The following is a 20,617-nucleotide window of genomic DNA, read 5'->3' as shown; positions in this document are numbered from 1 at the left end:
TTAGGAAAATGAACTTCTGCTTAATGTTTTTCTCAGAGCAATTTTGACATCCTTATTCCTTAAGCTATAGATTAATGGGTTGAGCATGGGCACCACAATTGTATAAAACAAGGAAGACACTTTTCCCTGGTTCATAGGCAAAAGGGAAGAAGGTTTGAGATACATGAATGCCCCTGATCCAAAAAAGAGAGAAACTGCAATTATGTGGGAGCTGCAGGTACTGAAGGCCTTGGACCTGCCCTCTGTGGAACTGATGCGAAGGATACTGGAGAGGATGAGGGCATAAGAAATAAAGATGGTGACTGTGGGTACCCCTATATCAATGCCCACAACAATGAAGACTACCAGCTCATTTACATAGGTGCTGGTGCAAGAGCGTTCCAGAAGAGGGAGAATATCACACATGTAGTGATTGACAAGCTTGTCAGCACAGAAGGTCAGTCTCACCATGAATGCTGTGTGGGCCATGGCTCCAGCAAATCCCATCACATACACACCTAGCAAAAGGAGTAAGCACACCTGGGGAGACATGGTCACGGTGTACATCAGAGGATTACAGATGGCAACATACCTGTCATATGCCATTGCTGATAGGATGAAGGACTCAGAGACAACAAAGAAAAGAAAGAAGAAGAGCTGGGTCATGCATCCAGAGTAGGAGATGATGTTTTTCTTTGAGACAAAGCTCACCAGCATTTTGGGGGTAATAACAGTGGAGTAACAGAAATCAATAAGGGACAAGTTGAAGAGGAAAAAGTACATAGGGGTGTGCAGGTGAGAGTTCAGTCCAATCAGGGTGATCAAGCCCAGGTTTCCCACCATGGTGACCATGTAGAAACCTAGAAACAGAAAGAAGAGGGGCATGCGGAGTCCTGGCTGGTCTGTCAAGCCTGCAAGGATGAACTCTGTCACAGAGGCATTTTCAGTGGCCATCCTCACAGCATTCTGCTGAGACAGAGACAAGAGAAAAAGGTCATTGTAGTGGGGTGGGACAGAAAACATTGCTGCCCTCCCTGTCACCTCCTGGAGTCTAGAGAACTGCATACACACAGATTATGAATTTTAGCAGAGTCTGGTTTCTGGTTGCCTGTGCAGCTGTTTCCAGGGTCCCACTGACTTCACACTCCAATGCCTTGAAGAAGACTCAAGGGTCCTTGAGGTTAGAAAGGATCCCAGAGAGCCAGTGAGGGGATTATCAAGTCTTTAATTTGGTTGTACTGTGTGTCCCTCTAATTTCAGCTTTTGTTTAAGTTTAAAATGGTGCCAGTCTATAAGAAGAGTTTTCAGAAGCTGAAGCCAGCCAGTGTCCTACGTATCCTTCTAACTCTTATCCTGGGACAGAGGGAATTTTTCTCAGAGCTTTGGAAATCATTCAAATCTTCTTTCACTCAGATTCAGCCACTCATCATCCTTCAGCTCCAAAGGTCAAGGCTTTTATCCAACTCTTATCTTCCCGTTGTGAGGAGGCTGCAGTGCTAACTCAAAGACAGACAATAGACACTTTAACTTCCTCGGCAGGCCTGTGTGTCAGAGCCCTCTCAGCTGTCTGGACAGTGTATGCTAGAGAAGATCTCTAAAGAGCTCTTCCCTAAGGTTCTCCAGCTTTCAGGAAGGCTGAGCAATTGCATTCTGGTTTTGCAGATCTGGGACTTAGTTAATGAAGAAGTCTGAGATCTCCTGGGGGTCATGACACAACACTAGATATTGACTTTTTAAAAAGAAAAAAAAAATGTTTCCTTATCCCTTGATACTAATTGAATGGACTTTTGGTAATAAAAATGTTTGTTGAGAGTTTGTTGAGAGACCGAGGATGTAACTTAGTTGATAAATGTTTATCTAGCATACACAAAGCCCTGGGTTTAATTCCCAGTTCAAGGTGAACCAGGCTTGGCTGTGCTTTCCTGTAATCCTATCATTAGGGAATATGAGGCAGGATGAACAGAAAAAAATAATTCATGTCATCCCCATCTGCATAGGGAGTTCAAGGCCAGCTTGGAATACATAAGAACCTTTATTAAATTGTGTGTGTGTGTGTGTGTGTGTGTGTGTGTGCATGTGTGTTCATTTAACATCTATACAGTACTATGCAAAGGATTGCAATCTACTGTATTCTATTTAATGCATATTACAAACTGTTTTCATCCTAGCATTTTCTTCTGACCCCAGCATGGCAGAATACTTTGAAGGGGGTGAGGAGGGGTTGATGTAAGCACACATTGGTACACTTTTCTTCTCCCTTGAATCATATGGGCAAAATTTATCAACCCCACTTTAGAGATGAAATAATTCTCTAGATATTAAGCTATGGAGACTACATTAAACACCTTTTCCTACCTTACTTCAAATGTGGAGTCAAATTACTTTTATTATCTCCCAGTAGGACGTTATGAAATATACAAAGTAAGATTCTTCCTTTCAAGGCTCTGACAATGTCTTGAAAACTACGATTTAATATCTGACTAAGGTCAAGAAAAGGTAAATAAAAACTGCTACCCCAGTTCAAAGAAGGGTGTGGCACAGGCTGCTTACATTTCAGTTCATCAGGAGAAGCCAGACTGTTCTCTCATGGAATTTAAGCTTGGTATTAATGAGCAGTCCCCATCAGTTATGAACAGTTTTCCCAAAATTGATAACTAGGCAGAGAACGTGTTCTAACTTGACTCCCTTCACTCCTCCAGACAGTTGTATAAGTTCTCTTCCTTTGCTCTTTTTCTAATTCCTCTCTGTGAAAAAATTTACCTCCACAGTGCCCCAGGCTGTCTGACTTTCCTCTGAGTTTAATGACAGTCTAATGTCACTCTTAGGACCTCATCAGTTTAAAGCAGTATTTCAATTTATCAAAAAAAAAAAAAAGTGTTTTAAAAGTAGTTTAAAATACCCTAGCTGCACATTTACAGAACTACAATCTTATTTAAAATGTAGATCCTGCTCCCCTAATGCAAACATAATAAATAAGAATCTCTTGGAGTGAGGGTTTGTAGCCAACATTGCTCTTCTAATTCTTCCACTTGTTATCTGGGCATTTAGCCAGAGATCCCCTAGCCAATGTTTATATTTTCAGCAAGAAAAACAAAGTTCCAGTCTTCAGGGAATTGTTTGATGGTACAATCAAGAATAAATATGTATCTCCAACCTCTACAGTTACACTGCCTTGGAAAACATCTAATTGACCTTTAGAGTTAGGACATCAGACTTGGAATAGTCATGCCGATGAGAAACTTGAATACCACAATATCAGTATAGATGATGTGAATCCATGGACCACATTGAACAAGGGGGTGACCTGGTCAGATTGTGCTGAGAGAGATCAGTTCGACATCAGCAATTTGATGGAAAAGTCCTTCCAGTGTTCTTTGTAACTTGTGGCTCAGGCATAATTTATTAATTAAATGAGCCATCAATAAGACAAGAAACTGGGACTGTTAAAGCAAGTACTTTGCAACTGGAACAAAATGTGTTTTTATACATCTTTAGGACTTATAAATTTTAAAATGTTGACCTTGCTTAATAGCTGTGGTACCTCTACCATCTACTTTGAATATTTTACAAAGCCCTCAGTTCAGGCCCCATTACCCAATGCTTTTCACTGAACATATTTATTCCTTCTTTCCAAATATTCAACCTTGCTTTTTTGACTGTGTGGATATATTTTTGCTATGGCAACTAGCTATGTCCAGGTATGGCCAAAGAACACTGCATTTTGACCCAACAGTTATCTCCTACTTTTTGCCACAGATCTCTGTAGCCACAAAATGAAATGTATGTGATAATATATCAGTTTTTAAGATATTGCACAAGTTTGGCATTGTAGTTATTGTCAAGTGCCAATGACTAAATGTCCTTCTGTTTTCTAGCGGTTCATGTTTTGCAGTATCTCAAAGGCTCCATTAAGGTACCCAATACCATATGCTTGCATTGATTTTTCCCTCTTCCCCCATTCTACTCATTTCATCCCTTGGATACTTTCTTTAAAAATTATCTACACAGCACATTTCTGTCTCCAGCCTAGACCTTTGCAGAAACTCCAGGTAAAATGCTTTTTAAAGAGCTGTTTGGTTCATGCCATAAAACCAAATGTGAATAATTACATTTATCAATTACCTGAAATTTCACAGTCTAGAGACGGTATCTTGACCATAACCTATTAAGTATCAGAAAGACTTAGGATCTAAAATCATTATCAATTATTAATGTCTGATTCCCAAACTCACCATCTGGAAAATGAGAATAAAGATGATAATGGAGCTGGGCAGTGATGGTGCATGCTTTTAATCCCAGCACTTGGGAGGCAAAGGCAGGCAGATATCTGAGTTCAAGGCCAGCCTGGTCTACAGAGTGAGTGCCAGGACAGCCAGGGCTACACAGAGAAACCCTGTCTTGAAAAAGAAAACAACAACAACAAGATAATGGTAAGGTGGTAATGAGGGCCAAATTATATCAATAAAATGGAGGACCCCAGCAAAGAGGCTGACTTGTGGATAAGACATGCTGTTCTAAAAATATACCAAAACAAAAATAAAATGTATACAATATAGAGATAGAATGGTTGAGAATGTGTCATGTTGAAAGTTATATGGATAGAAAGGGGCAGTCAAGAGCTAGAACAAACGGAGAACTGAAAGAGGTCAGAGCAGCATGAAAACAACTCTATATCTAAAGCTTTGTCCAGTAAACAATCCTCTCCTGCAAGTGACCATAGCTCGGTGGGTATTAAAAGGACATCAAATTAGGATGGAGGTTTCTAGGAAGAAGATATTTTTCAGTGAAGAAGAGGGAAGAGGGATTGAGGGAAAAACTCAGGATATACATACGAAATTGTCAAAAAAGGAAAAAAAACTAAGGTATTTTCACACAGCTGAATCCTCAGATAATATTGTGGTCCTTCACTGTTGTTATCATCTCCTCAATTCCTACCCCACCATCAATGTCCTATTTCTCAAAATCCATGTTCAAACATGCCACAAAACCTAAATCATGAAAACAAGTAAGCTTTCTCTCCCAGGTTCAGGTTTTCTTTTTTGTGTATCCATTTCTCGTTTCAACAAAAGTTCTCCTTCCTCAAACACTCACAGGCAAAGTGTGTGCTCTGCCTTCCATTCTCTGTCCATATCAGTTCTCTGGAAGGTTCTTACAAACCTATCACCACATTATTACTTAACCTGGTCCAGCAGGTCATTCATCAGGGACAGGTTCCCGAGAGGGAGAACCAGAGGATGAGAAAAGACGATGGGACATCTTCTGGATATATGCCCAGGAGAGGTATTGCTGGATCCTCCGGTAGTACTATGTCCCATTTTCTAAGGAACCGAACACAGGGCTCCCAATAGAGGAGCTAGGGAAAGTACCCAAGGAGCTAAAGAGACCTGCAACCCTGTAGGTGCAACATTATGAACTAATCAGTACCCCGGAGCTCTTGACTCTAGCTGCATATGTATCGAAAGATGGCCTAGTCGGCCATCACTGGAAAGAGAGGCCCATTGGACACACAAACTTTATATGCCCCAGTACAGGGGAACGCCAAGGGCCAAAAAAAAAAAAAAAAAAAAAATGGGAATGGGTGGGTAGTGAAGTGGGGGGGGGGGAGGGTATGGGAGACTTTTGGAATAGCATTGAAAATGTAATTGAGGAAAATACGTAATAAAAAATATTCAAAATTTAAAAAAAAAAAGAAAATCGCAAAAAAAAAAAGAAAAGACGATGGGAAAGTTTGGGATCAGGAATTCATAAACAAGCTGATGGCTCATGCAGTCACATTTATTAAGAAGTACAGCTTTTTATGTATAGTTTTCAGGGAGGAAATGGGACAAAATCGGCAGGAAGCTCATCAAGTATTGTTACACAAAGAGAACACAGAGTATCTCAAGTGTGCTATATACCAGGGGCTCAGAAGCCTTGACACTTATAACCTTAGACCTTCAAAAAAAAGTGAGGGAAGTCAAGCTTCCATGACCCAAAATCTCAGCTCCTTGGAGCCCTGACTCCAGGCATTACTGGCCTTTCCAAACCTGTGCCTGGTTTAGACAAGGAATTAAGCTCCTTCCCCATGCATCAGGGGAAAAGTCCCAGATTTGCCTGGCCCCCAGCAATTGTTTAAGCTTGTTAGTAGTCAGTCAAATTCCACATCCTGTGCTAGGTTTTTGTTTGTTTGTTTGTTTGTTTGTTTGTTTGTTTTTGTCAAGAGAATACTGTTAGCCACTGATTGTACTCCACTTATTGAGCTAATTGCAACTCCTGTATCAGTGCTGGGTGTTAGGTATGAGTATTGGGTGATGTTTGTATGTGTATCAATGCTCACTGTGAAGTATATTTCAAGACTGGAGAGATGGTTCTGTGGTTAAATTTACTAGTTGCTGTTACAAAGAACCCAAGTTCAATTCCTAGCTCACAAGGTAGCTCACATGCATATGTAGCTCCTGTCTCAGGGATTTAATACTCTCTTCTGCTCTCCAGCAGCACCAGGCATGTCCATGGTACACATACATACATGCAGGCAAAACAAATAAGTCTTTTAAAAATGTTTTAATGAAGTGCATTTCAGTAACTTCTCAATAACAAGAGACCTCAAGTGTAAACTTTAGATTTAGAAATGTGTCCCTGCCTTAATAATTTTGATAAATCCCAATTCTTCTCTCAGCCTCATTTATGTTAACTCACAATTAAAGAAAATAAACCTTTATTACAAACCAAAAATGAGCCCCGTAGGAAAAGGATTCCTTGGGGTGCAGACAGCCCACTCAGACTTCATTAAAAGTTGACATTTCTCCTGGTACAGCAGAGGGTTCTTCTTGGGATGATAGAAAAAGCAAGTAAAGTGCTTTTGGATTTATGTCACTTTGAAGTCTGTTGCCATAGGAACTGTGTCTCCAAATCCTCTCCACAGGGGACTCACTATAGTCATGTTCCCTAAGGAGCAGATGAAGCCCAAGCAGAAAGCAGTGTAGGAAGAACTATTCTTAACTGTCCCTTTTCTTGCAGACCTCTCTTCTTTCCTGAACATGGATTTCTGTACAGTGCACCTTCATTTATTTACTTCTTTTTCTATTTGTATTGCATTCTATTGTGTCATTATCTATATGGTGTGTGTAAAGGCAACAAAACACCTCTGAATCATCTGCTTCCTCAAACTAGAAGTACGAGGATGTTGACTCAAGAATATCACCCATCGCCACCCAGCAAGCATGATCATATATGGTTTCTTAAACCTCTGAATCTTTCCATAGTGTAAAGATAGCAAGAAGCCTGCATTAGCTCCAGAAAGTAAATTATCCTTAGGAGCTGCATGTCAGTTACTACTGCATTCCCAGTTTCTGTTTCTTTCATTGTCTTCAACTCCACAATGTACCCATTTATGCATAATTATTATATATATATTGTAAGACAGGAATACCACCCAATAGATTCAAGAATCCATCTAATAATAAAATTCATTTATTTTACAAGCTAACCATGTATTGGATGAGAACTCTACTAAGTGTTTTACATATATTACTTCAGATTTTTTTTCTATAAAAATATTACTAAGTGGATACTAAGTAGGCTCTACTATTGCCCTGTTCTACAAGGAACACCTCTGTGAGACAAAGGAATCAAACCATTTAGTTTAGAATGTCATTTGTAAGGTGGAGTAGACATAGTGTTTGCTACAATAATGGCCATGGGTTAAGAATAGAGCTACAGCAGAAAATCCAACTGTTAAAGGAGACTAAAGCATCAATCCCAGATGTTAGGATAAGTGTGGAAGCAAAGAGAGAGCAAACAGAATTTAGATCCGACTACCATGTATTCAAAGTAAATTTGTAAATGAAGGATATAATAAAAAGTCCAACATACACAAAGACCCAACACACAGGAATGATGATGTTAGAAGAAATGAAAAGGTCAAGCATGCTAGTTTAATCATTATCCATCAAATACATAGACCAACTTATAACACTATAATTATTAATTATATATAATAAATAGTAAATATATACTGTTAAATATAATATTATCTCAAAATTATAAATATTTTATATTAAATTTTTAAATGGAACTATGAAATTTTAAAAGGCTATCAGTATAAAAGTTTGGGAAAAAATATTAAGAGATATTAGAGGGGACTACAGAAGTCGTGGGCTAGGCTAAGTATGGAATTTAACAACCATACGTAATTACATAAGAGGAGAGGGAAACTGTGGCTATAATGGATGTGGGAAGAGGTCAGGTGAAGGGGTAGTGAAAAGAGATGGTAGGAACTGAAAGTAATTAGAATATATTATGCACATATATAAAATTCTCAAAGACTATGTAATTTTCAGGTAAATGGATGGAAAGAGGAAAACATTCTGAGTAAGGGAAACCCAGACCCAAAAAACAAATACCACATATTCTCTCTCATGTGTGAACCGTTTTGATGTGTGTGGTTAACTTGGAGCACTTATAAAAGTCAGAAATCTAGAACAAAGCCATGGGGAAAAGAACACATATAGAATGGAAAGACAAATGGGATAATGGGAAATCAGATAATGGAGACAGGTCTGGGAGGATAGGACAAAGGAAGGGGAGGGAGAGAGAAAGTAAACATTAAGGATGTTTGAAAAATTCATATGAAAACCTAGTGTTTTTGAAGCTTCCTTATATAATAATGTGAGAGTGTGTGTGTATGTGTGTGTGCCACAAGTTTAACTGGACTTACTGTATATAAAGGAACAATGCTTGTCTCTGAGACCATATTAAATTAAATATCATGTGTAGGATACTAGCCTCCAAGGTATTTGCCAGGGAACATCCCAAAGACCAGCCCCAAACAAAACGTGCTATTACTGATACGTAAAAATAATCAACTGTCTTACCCAGCTATGACTCCTACAAGCTACAATACCGACCAGAGCAATGTTTACATGAATGTTACAGAGATAACCAGCCTCTTTCTGATTAAATTTATGACCTACTTCATGGGCTGGAACTCATTCCTGGCAGTATAAGCCTGGCCAAAATCCCATACCGGAAAGTTGTAGACACTAAAGGGAAACTGCCTTCAAAATAGATATGTCTATGCTTGTAGATTATTGCAGCCCTCAGTCCTCATGAGAGAAACTTCTTTGTGCAGTGGATGGTGTTTAACACTGTGACTCATAGCTGGTTAGACTACAAAGAATGGGTACAGAAATGGAACATCTGTATCATAACTCTCCTCTTCTGGCTCAGAGAACATTCTACAAAAGAACAGAGAGAGATTGTAAGAGACAAAGATTGGAGAAGACTGCTGCTAAACAATGTTTTCTGGCTATAACAGGGCTAATGCACTTAGAGACTCCCAGAATTTGTGGCTGACTGTACACAACTGTCACAAGAAGGAACCTATCACAATTCCAGCATAGATAGGAGGGTGTCCTGAAGTCCTACCCATAGCTGTAGAACTTTGGCCATTGAAGGCTGCTAGGGACAGGGAAAATCAGTCCTCTTAAGCAATGTGGCTCCTGGTCAATTGTCCATGCTCCAATGGATGAGCATACATCCATGTATATACAGACAACACTAACTGGAAATCAGTGGGCTACAAAAAGAAAATCTGACGTTGGGAGAAGGATTAGGGAGGAGGTAGAGGGGTAGTAAGGGGTTGATATGATCAAAACACATTATACATGAAATTCACAAAGAATAAAAAAAATAGACAAAAATATCAAGAATAAAAAAAATCAAAATGTAAAAATGGGGATGTATTAGCGAAGACAAAGGTCTGTGACCATCTTGGAAGGCTTTGTAGACAAAAGGCTTAGGTGTTCTAATCATTTCTTTATTGCCTAAGTGATTTTAAACTGTTGGGATCACAGCAATGTCATCAGTAAATAGAGATATCAACACCATAATAAATACATTTTAGGATCTGATATCAATATATGTCTATTGTATTTCTACTTGTATTTCTATTGGCATTGTAACTCTATCTACCAATAAGATAGAGTATAATAGTTTGATGAATGTAAGCAATCTACCATGATAATTAGCATTTTTCTTCCTATATAGTCATCTTTCTTTGTACTAGGAATCTCAGGTGTCAGTCAGCTCCTGCCACGTCACAAATTATTGCAAGTCAAAATTATATGTTTAAACACTGTTTACTGTGCCTGCTCAACATTAACTACAATTATGAATGTATATATTTACCATTGGTATTTACTAAATTACATAGAAAAAAAAGTCCAATAACACCCTTGATTCAAAAATAGTGAATTCAAGGACATATTTCTTTTTTTTTTTCAAATACTAACAAAGCTCATTTGAGGTTTTCCATAAATAACAACAGGGTGACTCCATTTCTAAATCTAAATACTGTAGACTATACATAATTGGCTTCATTGTATCTTTAAGATTTTAAACTTGCAAATTTCACCCCTGTCCTAAATATTGTGCCTTGTGGTATATCCCTGTTGAATGACTTCCAGAACCAAGATGTTGACACATTAGAAGGGCCCTCCTGGGATTTTTAAGGACTAGCAAAAGGAAAGTTACTCAGTGAAAAGAGCCACAAAAAGACTTCAGGAGTTAAGAGCTGCCCAGTGTTCAGTCTCACCATAGCCCACAGTTTGGAGCTCTTAAAATAGGAATCCATTTTTAAGTGACATTCATCTCAGAAATATATGTGCTATATTTTAAAAAGCAAATTATACTAGCACTACCAAAAAATATGTGCTTTCCAGGTGTGTAAAGGGAATGTAATGGTCCAAGGTTGTGTTAGAGTAGAAAACACAGGGATACCATGGCCTTATTTAAAGACAACTTTTTGGAAGAAAGTAACTTTGGCATTAGTACAGATGTCAAATGGATCACTTCTTAGTAAATCCTAAACACGAAGACTTGTTAAGTAGAAAGTAACAGACATCTCTGTTAGACCAAGATGTTTCAAACCCTAATTGCAGGATAGTAGAAGCTCTTTGCTATTTTTTAACATCTCTGCTGGACAGAAAGCCACAAAACCTCTCTGTAAAACTTTTACAAGACGTTTTAAGCTTCTGCTAAGGGAATTTCTTCATAAGGTCAAACTTACTCTAGAATTAATGTCTTATAGTTCAAGGAGCCAAGCAAGAACTACACAAGTGTGTCCTGGAAAAGTCTAAATGTTCTTGCCTTGAGTTCCCTCTTCTGTAAACAAGACAAAGTCTGCTTTATCTATTGAATGATGTTAAAGTACATCACTCTTCATGGATTTTTTTCCTTCCTATCAGAAAACGTGGATTTTTTTTTCAATTCTCCAGCCCTATCTTTCATCCACAAAATTGCCTGAAATACTTCCATCCACTCCTATAACGTGTCATCTAGTTAAGATAGTTAACATGTGTTAACTATGATACAGTTATAATCAAGTGTTCATTTGCTAAAAGGATAAAAGATGTAGCCCTTCAGTCAGACATACGCATTGCCAAGGTCCAAAATGCTCAAGAATCTTCTTATACATCTTACCACAGGGTTTCACAAATGTGCAGCATATCTAAATTTAGAGCCAGCAGCAACATATGCATTGCCATAAAAAAACAAAAAAACACTCTTATCTCAGAAGAAATAAGGGATAAGGAAATCACTGTGTGTGGGGGGGGATTTGTGAGTGTGTGTGCATGCATGCAAATACATGTGCATGTGTGTAGGCATGTGTACATGCACTTATTTGCACATGCTTGTGGTGTTCAGAAGACAACTTCAGGCACTGTACCTGAGTCCCTAGCTACATGTTTTTATTTTTTAAAAGGGTCTTTCACTCATCTGGAGTTAGCCAAGTGGGCAAGCTCCAGGGATCTTGTTTCTACTTTCCCAGTGTTGGGATAAGAACATGCCACCATGCCTAGCTTTTTCACATGGGTTTGGAGGGGATCAAACTCAATTATTCATACTTATAAAGCAGTACTTTGCCAATTGAGCTATTTTCCCAGCTCACAAAAAGTTTTTACAGGCGCAAACTGAGCCACTAATGGGGAGCTGTAAAGACAGCTCCATAGATAAGAGCACTTCCTGCTCTTCCTGAAGACCCAAGGTTGGTTCCCAGAACTCGTGTCAAGTGCCTTACAGCTACATGTATTTCCAGACCTCTGCTGTTACCTACACACATGTGACATTCACATATATACAATAATAAACATACACATAAATAAAAACTCTTATTTGAAACTTAAAATTAAAATAAATAAATCTAGGCAGGAGAAATGGCTTTACGGTTTACTGCCCTTGCAGAGAACCTGAGCTGCATTCCCAGAACACATATTAGGTAGCTCAGAACCACCTGTAACTCCAGTTCCAGATGATCTGATGTTTCTTCTGGCTCCAAGTGCACTTGCCATGTGTATGGTACATATAAAGTCAGGCAACTGCATACATAAACATAAAAATTCTTAAAAATAAATAAATTCAAAGCACTTTTCAAATGCATTGATGGAAACAGCAAGTATGGTAGTTTGAATGAGGATGGGCCCCATACCTGGCCCCTTAGTTAGTGAAACATTCTGGGAAGGATTAGGATGGGTGGCCTTATTGGAGGTGTGCCACTGGGCAGACTTTGAAGTTTCAAAAGACTCATTCCCAGTCTCTCTGTCTGTTTCTGTTTGTCTCTCTGTGTGAGAGTCTCTGTGTGTCTCTCTTCTTCCTCTCTCTTTCTCACTCTCTTTTCTCTTGCTCTGTCCTTCTGTGTCTCTCTGTCTGCCTTTTCTTCTCTCTAGTTGGTTGATATTGGTGTTTTTCCAATGAGGCTGCAAACCCCTTCAACTCCTTCAGTGCTTTCTCTAACTCCTCCATTGCGGACCCCATTGGGGACCCCATACTCAGTCCAATGGTTGGCTGAGAGCATCTGCCTCTGTATTTGTCAGGTTCTGGCAGAGCCTCTCAGGAGACAGCTATATCAAGCTCCTGTCAACAAGCACTTCTTGGCATCCACAACAGTGTCTAGGTATGGTGACTCTATGTGGGATGGAGCTCCCAGTGGGGCAGTCTCTGAGTGACCTTTCCTTCAGTCTCTGCTCCACATTTTGTCTCTGTATTTGCTTTCTGAGTGACAAGTTTTTAAAGAAAAATCAGAGCTGTTCCCAGTTTGGGTTTCATAATCAGTGAGTACGATTCTAGTCTGGATGAAGAGATCATATTAAGAATAAAAAGTCTGTTAATTTTGGTTGCCATTTCTATATTGTGCAAAGTGAACATTATCAGATTGGTCTATGGTTTATTTTGCCTGGGATGTAAGGCATAAATGGCTTGGTGGGACACATGTCATTGTCTCCTTTGCTTTGTGTGCCATCTCACATTGTGCCCTCAGGTTCCCTGCCCTGGGTCTTTTTCTCCTGCCTGATCTTCTCAAATGATCCCAGTCACCTTGCTTCTCTTTCCCCCTATTTTTTCTCTTGGCTCCATGTTAGTTTATTTTTCCTGGTTACAACAATTAGAGTTAATGTATGCATAAAGCACTGAATACACATAACTATCAAATGTTTGGGGTAGATGCAAGACCACCTGGATGGAACAAAAGCCAAAACAAAAAGCAAGGTTAAAATGTTGACTTTATTTATATATGTGTATTTGAATGTGCATATTTTATAAGTTAGTATGCAAAGTAATGGGTTCTTTCTTGACACATACATATGGCATTATATTTTTTTCCTTATTTGTTAGACTTCTCCAGAGGCTTCCACCAGCTGGTTCCCTCTCTTTTCCTAATTAGTCTTAACTTTTGCTTTCTTATTGCATGTATTTCTTTACCTCCCCTGAAATCTCCTCTTCTCTCATGATCCTGTTTTTGATTTCATGACATCTTTCTCAACATAAGGACACATATTTACCCATATAATTTTACATGTAGGTTAAAATTTGAACTTTAGATACAATCACTATTGTCTGTGCAACTTCTTCTGATAGTGTAATTCCTGTTCTTTATATCAATAAATCAAATATATGAAAACCCAACTGGAATTTTCTCTTGAAAGATTCCTTGATTCAAGTGGACAGAGAATTTTATTGGGTAATAAACAAAGAGCAAAGGATTGCCAATGTCAGCACAAGGTGGATGATGGGTTTAGATGGCCTGTAAAATAGGTTTCCTTCACTAGATGCTATGATTGTAAAGTCAGAGTGGGTACAGAAGGGTGAGTTTGGGACAAGATACTACACCTGGAAGATGATGTACAAATGATGTTCATAATGGGTAAAAGTCAGAACCATGGAGGTGATAAGGCCTTTTTATATTAAAAAAAAATCCCAATTTGAATTTGATTTTTAAGCTGAGCATGGCCACACATATTTGTAATCCCTGAAGGTAGGAAGATTGTAAGTCTGGGCCACATAGTGAAATTTGTCTCAAATAAAATATAACAAGTTTTATTTTTAAATGTTGTGGAGAGCCGTGCCGCGAGCAATCGCCATTATAAGATGGGGCTCAGAACTGAACAAAGAATTCTCACCTGAGGAATACCGAATGGCAGAGAAGCACCTGAAAAAAATGTTCAACATCCTTAATCATCAGGGAAATGCAAATCAAAACAACCCTGAGATTCCACCTCACACCAGTCAGAATGGCTAAGATCAAAAATTCAGGTGACAGCAGATGCTGGCGAGGATGTGAAGAAAGAGGAACACTCCTACATTGTTGGTGGGATTGCAAGCTTGTACAACCACTCTGGAAATCAGTCTGGTGGTTTCTTAGAAAATTGGACATAGTACTACCGGAGGATCCAGCAATACCTCTCCTGGACATATATCCAGAAGATGTCCCAACCAGTAAGAAGGACACATGCTCCACTATGTTCATAGCAGCCTTATTTATAATAGCCAGAAGCTGGAAAGAACCCAGATGCCCCTCAACAGAGGAATGGATACAGAAAATGTGGTACATTTACACAATGGAGTACTACTCAGCTATTAAAAAGAATTAATTTATGAAATTCCTAGACAAATGGATGGACCTGGAGGGCATCATCCTGAGTGAGGTAACACAATCACAAAGGAACTCACACAATATGTACTCACTGATAAGTGCATATTAGCCCAAAACTTAGGATACCCAAGATATAAGATACAGTTTGCTAAACACATGAAACTCAAGAAGAATGAAGACTGAAGTGTGGACACTATGCCCCTCCTTAGAACTGGGAATAGAACACCCATGGAAGGAGTTACAGAGACAAAGTTTGGAGCTGTGACGAAAGGATGGACCATCTAGAGACTGCCATATCCAGAGATCCATCCCATGATCAGCATCCAAATGCTGACACCATTGCATTCACTAGCAAGATTTTGCTGAAAGGACCCACATATAGTTGTCTCTTGTGAGACTATGCCGGGGCCTGGCAAACACAGAAGTGAATGCTCACAGTCAGCTAGTGAATGGATCACCGGGCCCCCAATGGAGGAGCTAGAGAAAGTACCCAAGGAGCTGAAGGGATCCGCAACCCTATGGGTGGAACAACATTATGAACTAACCAGTACCCCGGAGCTCTTGACTCTAGCTGCATATGTATCAAAAGATGGCCTAGTCGGCCATCACTGGAAAGAGAGGCCCATTGGACATGCAAACTTTATATGCCCCAGTACAGGGGAACGCCAGGGCCAAAAAAAATGGGAATTTTTTTGTTTAATTCTAAATATATGTGCCCACATATGCATGCATAGCTTTGCTTAAAAGAAAGTACATATGTGATTTGTGTGTGTATGTGTGTGTGTGTGTGTGTGTGTGTGTGAGAGAGAGAGAGAGAGAGAGAGAGAGAGAGAGAGAGAGAGAGAGAGAGAGAGAGAACTGCTGGGTACATTAGGAGGTCTCAAACCTCCTGACTGTAAATTCTACTCCCCATTTTGATATACTGATAAAGCATTCTAGCTGAGAAACTGGCTTTATGGTGAGTACCAGGCAAGCAAGCTTACTTATATCTAAGTATACTAGAATTTCAGTTTCCTGATATCCTTCAGAATAATTCAAATAAATCAATGTCATCTCAAATGAAGAGGAGGGAAAGAAGGAGCATCACATTCTTGGCAACCCAAGGCCTGATTCCCATGGTCTCTAATAGTTTATTCTATCCTTGCTGCAGTCTCTTGGTTGCCATGCAGGGTAGAGTCCTCCTAGGCTGTACATACATATATATATATATATATATATATATATATATATATATATATATATATATGTCAAGTCACCTGGCAAGTGACAGATGCTATGTCGATGTATCTGTCATAACCCATAACCACAGAGTAGGAATCCCTCTATACAGAATATGATCAAAATCATGAAGTGTTATAGCCATGGGAGTCACTTTATTGCTCTGTTTATTTAGTAGAATACTATTACAGCTTTTTCCCAGGAGCCAGAACCTATCTAGTCTCAAGTTCTTGGCCTTATTAACAGCTTCAGGTGTTGGGTCTTAACTCACAAAGCAAATTGCTCTTAAGTTCAACCAAAAATTGGTTGATTATCCCTATAGTAGTTCTACCACTATTGCACCTATAGGCATATCTTGAAGGCAGGTCACTATTATAGCTCATACAAATTATAGCTGGATGAGATTTATGATGGCTTCTCTCCTCCTGTGGTATAATAGTACCTTCCAGAACTATGAATACTAATCAGAAAGGCGGAAGCTTCTAATGGATCACCAGCTTGATTTCTCCATCAAAAAATGGCGTAAGTATGGAATGTCTTCACCGAAAGGGTCTTACCATCAGGTTGTAGAGGGTAACCAATAGCATTAGCAATAGTCTGTAATGTTTGGGTGGGAGGGAACTATACGACACTTTTGGCCAATGACTCAAGAAGATGTAACCAATTCCTAGTGCTGGGAGATATTTGGTTGGGACATTGTCTCCTTCATTACATGAGGATTCTGTTTAAATTCCCTGTATATATGTATATATTTTTAGGAAGTTTCTACAGCGGTAAATTTCCATGACTTTTCGAAAGGTGTCTACAGTTACTTATCCCTCCTCTTATTCCTTATAGTGCAATACCCATAGATCTGTGCATCTCTCAACCATAATTAAAGAAGTTTCTTATTACAGTATATAGTATTTAACATAGAGACCCATAACTCAGAGGATAAAATGCTTTGGAGCACTTGGCTCTAAATGGATGTCTTTATCCCTCTTCTCCCCTCAAGGCTCTGGTATCTATGTGGAAGACGGGACAGAAAGAATGTAAGAACCAGAGATAATAGACAACTCCTAGGAGACAGTATCTTCCAGACACAACTAAGATGGTTCTCATATGGATTTCCAGACTGTCAGCATGCACATAAGTTCAAGCCAGAAAGACCCCAACACAAAGAAGGGCACATGGGCACAAAATTTCACCCCTAACCAAGAATCTATTTGCTATTGATAATTGCTGGGAAAAGGAAAGTGACTTTTCTTCAGTGAAGTGACACTGGGTAGATCAACCACATTCTAGAGCAGGCTTCATGCTTAGTGGTTGGCCAACACAAAACAGACCCCACATTTTAGAGGGAGATTTTTGTTGCTGGTTTCAGTTTTGGCTGTGTAAGGAGTAGGTTTTATGAGGGTTTTTTTTTTTTTTTTTGGAAGAAAAGGAAGATGGATTTGGATGGATAAGGAAGAGGGTTCCAAGACTAGTTGGGTGAGAGAAAAGAATATAATCAAAATATATGAAATTTTAAAAACTAAAAACAAAATAAGAAGCCTTCATGAAGACTAATTTTGTGAGACTATCTTACTAATATTAAATATTATAAATATATCTACATCAAGAATGATGCATTTTACCCAAGCTCAGTTAAGGTGTTACTATCAGATCCTCCCCAAAATGAGGCTTAGGAGTCAGCCAGCAGCTCACTTACCACATTCATGCTACTTGCCTTGGTTGTTATCTAACTTCTCTCCAAATTTTATGGAAAAGTCTGTGATATGAGGCCCAACAGTTATATGGAGAGACTGAAGATGAACTCAAATGTGTGGCTAGCGTTCCACCTTGTTCAGACATTAGCACTTGAACAGGCTTCCATCACCATCATCTTAGGAATTTTATGTAACTTCTTTCTTCATCTTACTGATAATGTCATTCACAAACCTAAGATGTTGGAGCAGGTCATCTAAAGGTGTCTGGATTTGGGCCATGCCACCTTATTTTACATGTCTTTACATAATCATATGGAGATTCCCTAGATAAGAAAGACAAATTGATTTCTGAAATTAATAATATCTGCTATCTCAGCTAATTAAAAAAAAAAGCCATTTTGTGCTGTCCTCTGAGAGGCACCACTCATCAGCTGACTCAGACAGATACAGACACCCACAGCCAAACAGTGGATGGAGCTTGGGGATTCTTATGGAAAAATAGAAGCCCCTAAGGGGATAGGTACTCCCCAAGATTACAGAATCAACTAACCTGGACCATTAGGGCTCTCATAAACTGAACCATCAACCAAAGAATGTACACAGGCCAGACCTAGGCCTCCCTGCATATATGTTGCAGATATGCAGCTTGGTCTTTATGTAGATCCCAAACAGCTGGAGAAGGGGCTATCTCAAAAGCTGTTGCCTGTATGTGGGATATTGTCTTCTAGTTGGGTTGCCTTGTCTAGCCTCTGTAGGAGAGGAAATGCCTAGCCTCTCAGAGACTTGAAGTGCCAGGGTGGGGAGATACCTAGGGGAGTCCTCACCAACTCAAAAGAGAAGGCGTGGGGAGGATGGAGGAAGTATTGTTGGAGGGGCTTTAAGTAGGAAGTAAACTGGCTATAAAGTGAGTAAGTGAAAAATAAAATTAAAAAATGGGGGTAAAGGACATTTTTTTCTTATCTCAAAACATTTGGGAAAGTTACTTGCCAAGTTCATCTCAGCTGTGAGTACACCGTAGACTCCCCTGAAGGTGTTGGTAGAATCGTGATACGCTGACAAAGCTACAAGCATGTTAAATCAGAAAATGCATGCAAATCAAGTAACAGGAAGTTCTAGAGCGCCAGTGATTCAGCATGAAATCAAGCTTGAGCATCACTGCTAAGGATAGTTAAAACCCTAGCTTAGGGCCCCTTTTCCTCTCACTCCTGAATTCTGAAATCAAGAAGACACTCTGGACTCAACTGAAAAGAGAAGAAACCTAAATAAACCCAGGACTGAAGAAACAAGGGCAGTCAAGCAACAAATGCAAACATGACCCTTTATAAGGTTCCCTTCCTCTTCTTCCTCTTCCTCCTCCTCTTCCACCTCCTATTCCTCCTCCACCTCCTCTTCCTCCTCCTCTCCCCAACTCTCTCTGTTTCTCTCTGTGTCTCTGTGTGCCTCTCTCTGTGTCTCTCTCTTTGTGTATGTATGTGTGCACATGCACACATCTCAATGTCTCTGTTTCTGTCTCTGTCTGTGTCTGCCTCTATTTCTATCTGTTTCTATCTGTCTCTGTCTCCCTGCCTCTCTGACTCCCTCTGTCTCTCTGTCTCACTCTGTAACTCTATTTCCAGGGGATCCCATGCCCAATTCTGGCCTCCACAGGCACTGAATGTACATGATGTAAAGATATTCTTGCAGTCAAAATACCCACAAACATAAAATAAATAAATCATAGTGAAATAGATTGTCCTTAAATTAATTTTGTAAGTGAAGAAAGTCTATTTTACAGAGATAATTTTCTTTTTTTTATTTTTTTTATTTTTAATATTTTTATTACATATTTTCCTCAATTACATTTCCAATGCTATCCCAAAAGTCCCCCATAGCGCCCCCCACTTCCCTACCCACCCATTCCCATTCTTTTGGCCCTGGCATTCCCCTATATTGGGGCATATAAAGTTTGCAGTCCAATGGGCCTCTCTTTCCATTGATGGCCGACTAGACCATCTTTCGATACATATGCAGCTAGAGACAAGAGCTCCGGGGTTCTGGTTAGTACATCATGTTGTTCCAACAATAGGGTTGCAGATCCCTTTAGCTCCTTGGGTACTTTCTCTAGCTTCTCCATTGGGAGCCCTGTGATACATCCAATAGCTGACTGTGAACATCCACTCCTGTGTTTGCTAGGCCCCGGCATCGTCTCACAAGAGACAGCTATATTTGGGTCCTTTCAGCAAAATCTTGCTAGTGTATGCAATGGTGTCAGCGTTTAGAAGCTGCTTATGGGATGGATCCCTGGATACGGCAGTCTCTAAATGGTCCATCCTTTCATCACAGCTACGAACTTTGTCTCTGTAACTTCTTCCCTGGGTGTTTTGTTCCCAATTCTAAGAAGGGGAACAGTGTCCACACTTTGGTCTTCATTCTTCTTGAGTTTCATGCGTTTAGCAAATTGTATCTTATATCTTCGGTATCCTAAGTTTTGGGCTAATATCCACTTATCAGTGAATACATATTGTGTGAGTTCTTTTGTGATTGTGTTACTTCACTCAAGATGATGCCCTCCAGGTCCATCCATTTGGCTAGGAATTTCATAAATTCATTCTTTTTAATAGCTGAGTAGTACTCCATTGTGTAAATGTACCATAATTTCTGTATCCATTCCTCTGTTGAGGGACATCTGGGCTCTTTCCAGCTTCTGGCTATTATAAATAGGGCTGCTATGAACATAGTGGAGCATATGTCTTTTTTTACCGGTTGGGACATCTTCTGGATATATGCCCAGGAGAGGTATTGCTGGAACCTCCGGTAGTACTATGTCCAATTTTCTGAGGAACCGCCA

The 20,617-nt window shown here is 39.4% G+C and overlaps 1 protein-coding gene across 2 annotated transcripts; it reads right to left on the bottom strand.

Moving 5' to 3' along the window:
* LOC110301335 (olfactory receptor 8B8) lies at positions 1 to 7,448 on the bottom strand. 2 transcript variants are annotated; one of them, XM_021171772.1, is made up of 2 exons: positions 7,438 to 7,448; positions 1 to 934 (listed from the first exon to the last, which is right to left on the bottom strand). In XM_021171772.1, the coding sequence occupies exons 1-2, from the start codon at positions 7,446 to 7,448 to the stop codon at positions 1 to 3; spliced, it is 945 nt and encodes a 314-aa protein (XP_021027431.1). The 2 variants fall into 2 exon arrangements, with proteins under 2 accessions (XP_021027431.1, XP_021027432.2); XM_021171773.2 differs by lacking the exon at positions 7,438 to 7,448 and having other exon boundaries at positions 1 to 951.
* Between the last annotated feature and the right edge of the window lie 13,169 nt (positions 7,449 to 20,617).

The sequence above is a fragment of the Mus caroli genome, unplaced genomic scaffold (assembly GCF_978045245.1).
Source record: "Mus caroli unplaced genomic scaffold, Mus_caroli_1 scaffold_11, whole genome shotgun sequence".
NCBI classification, from domain to species: domain Eukaryota; kingdom Metazoa; phylum Chordata; class Mammalia; order Rodentia; family Muridae; genus Mus; species Mus caroli.
Note: the sequence above shows the minus strand (reverse complement) of the source record. Positions and strands in the feature narration are given on the sequence as shown.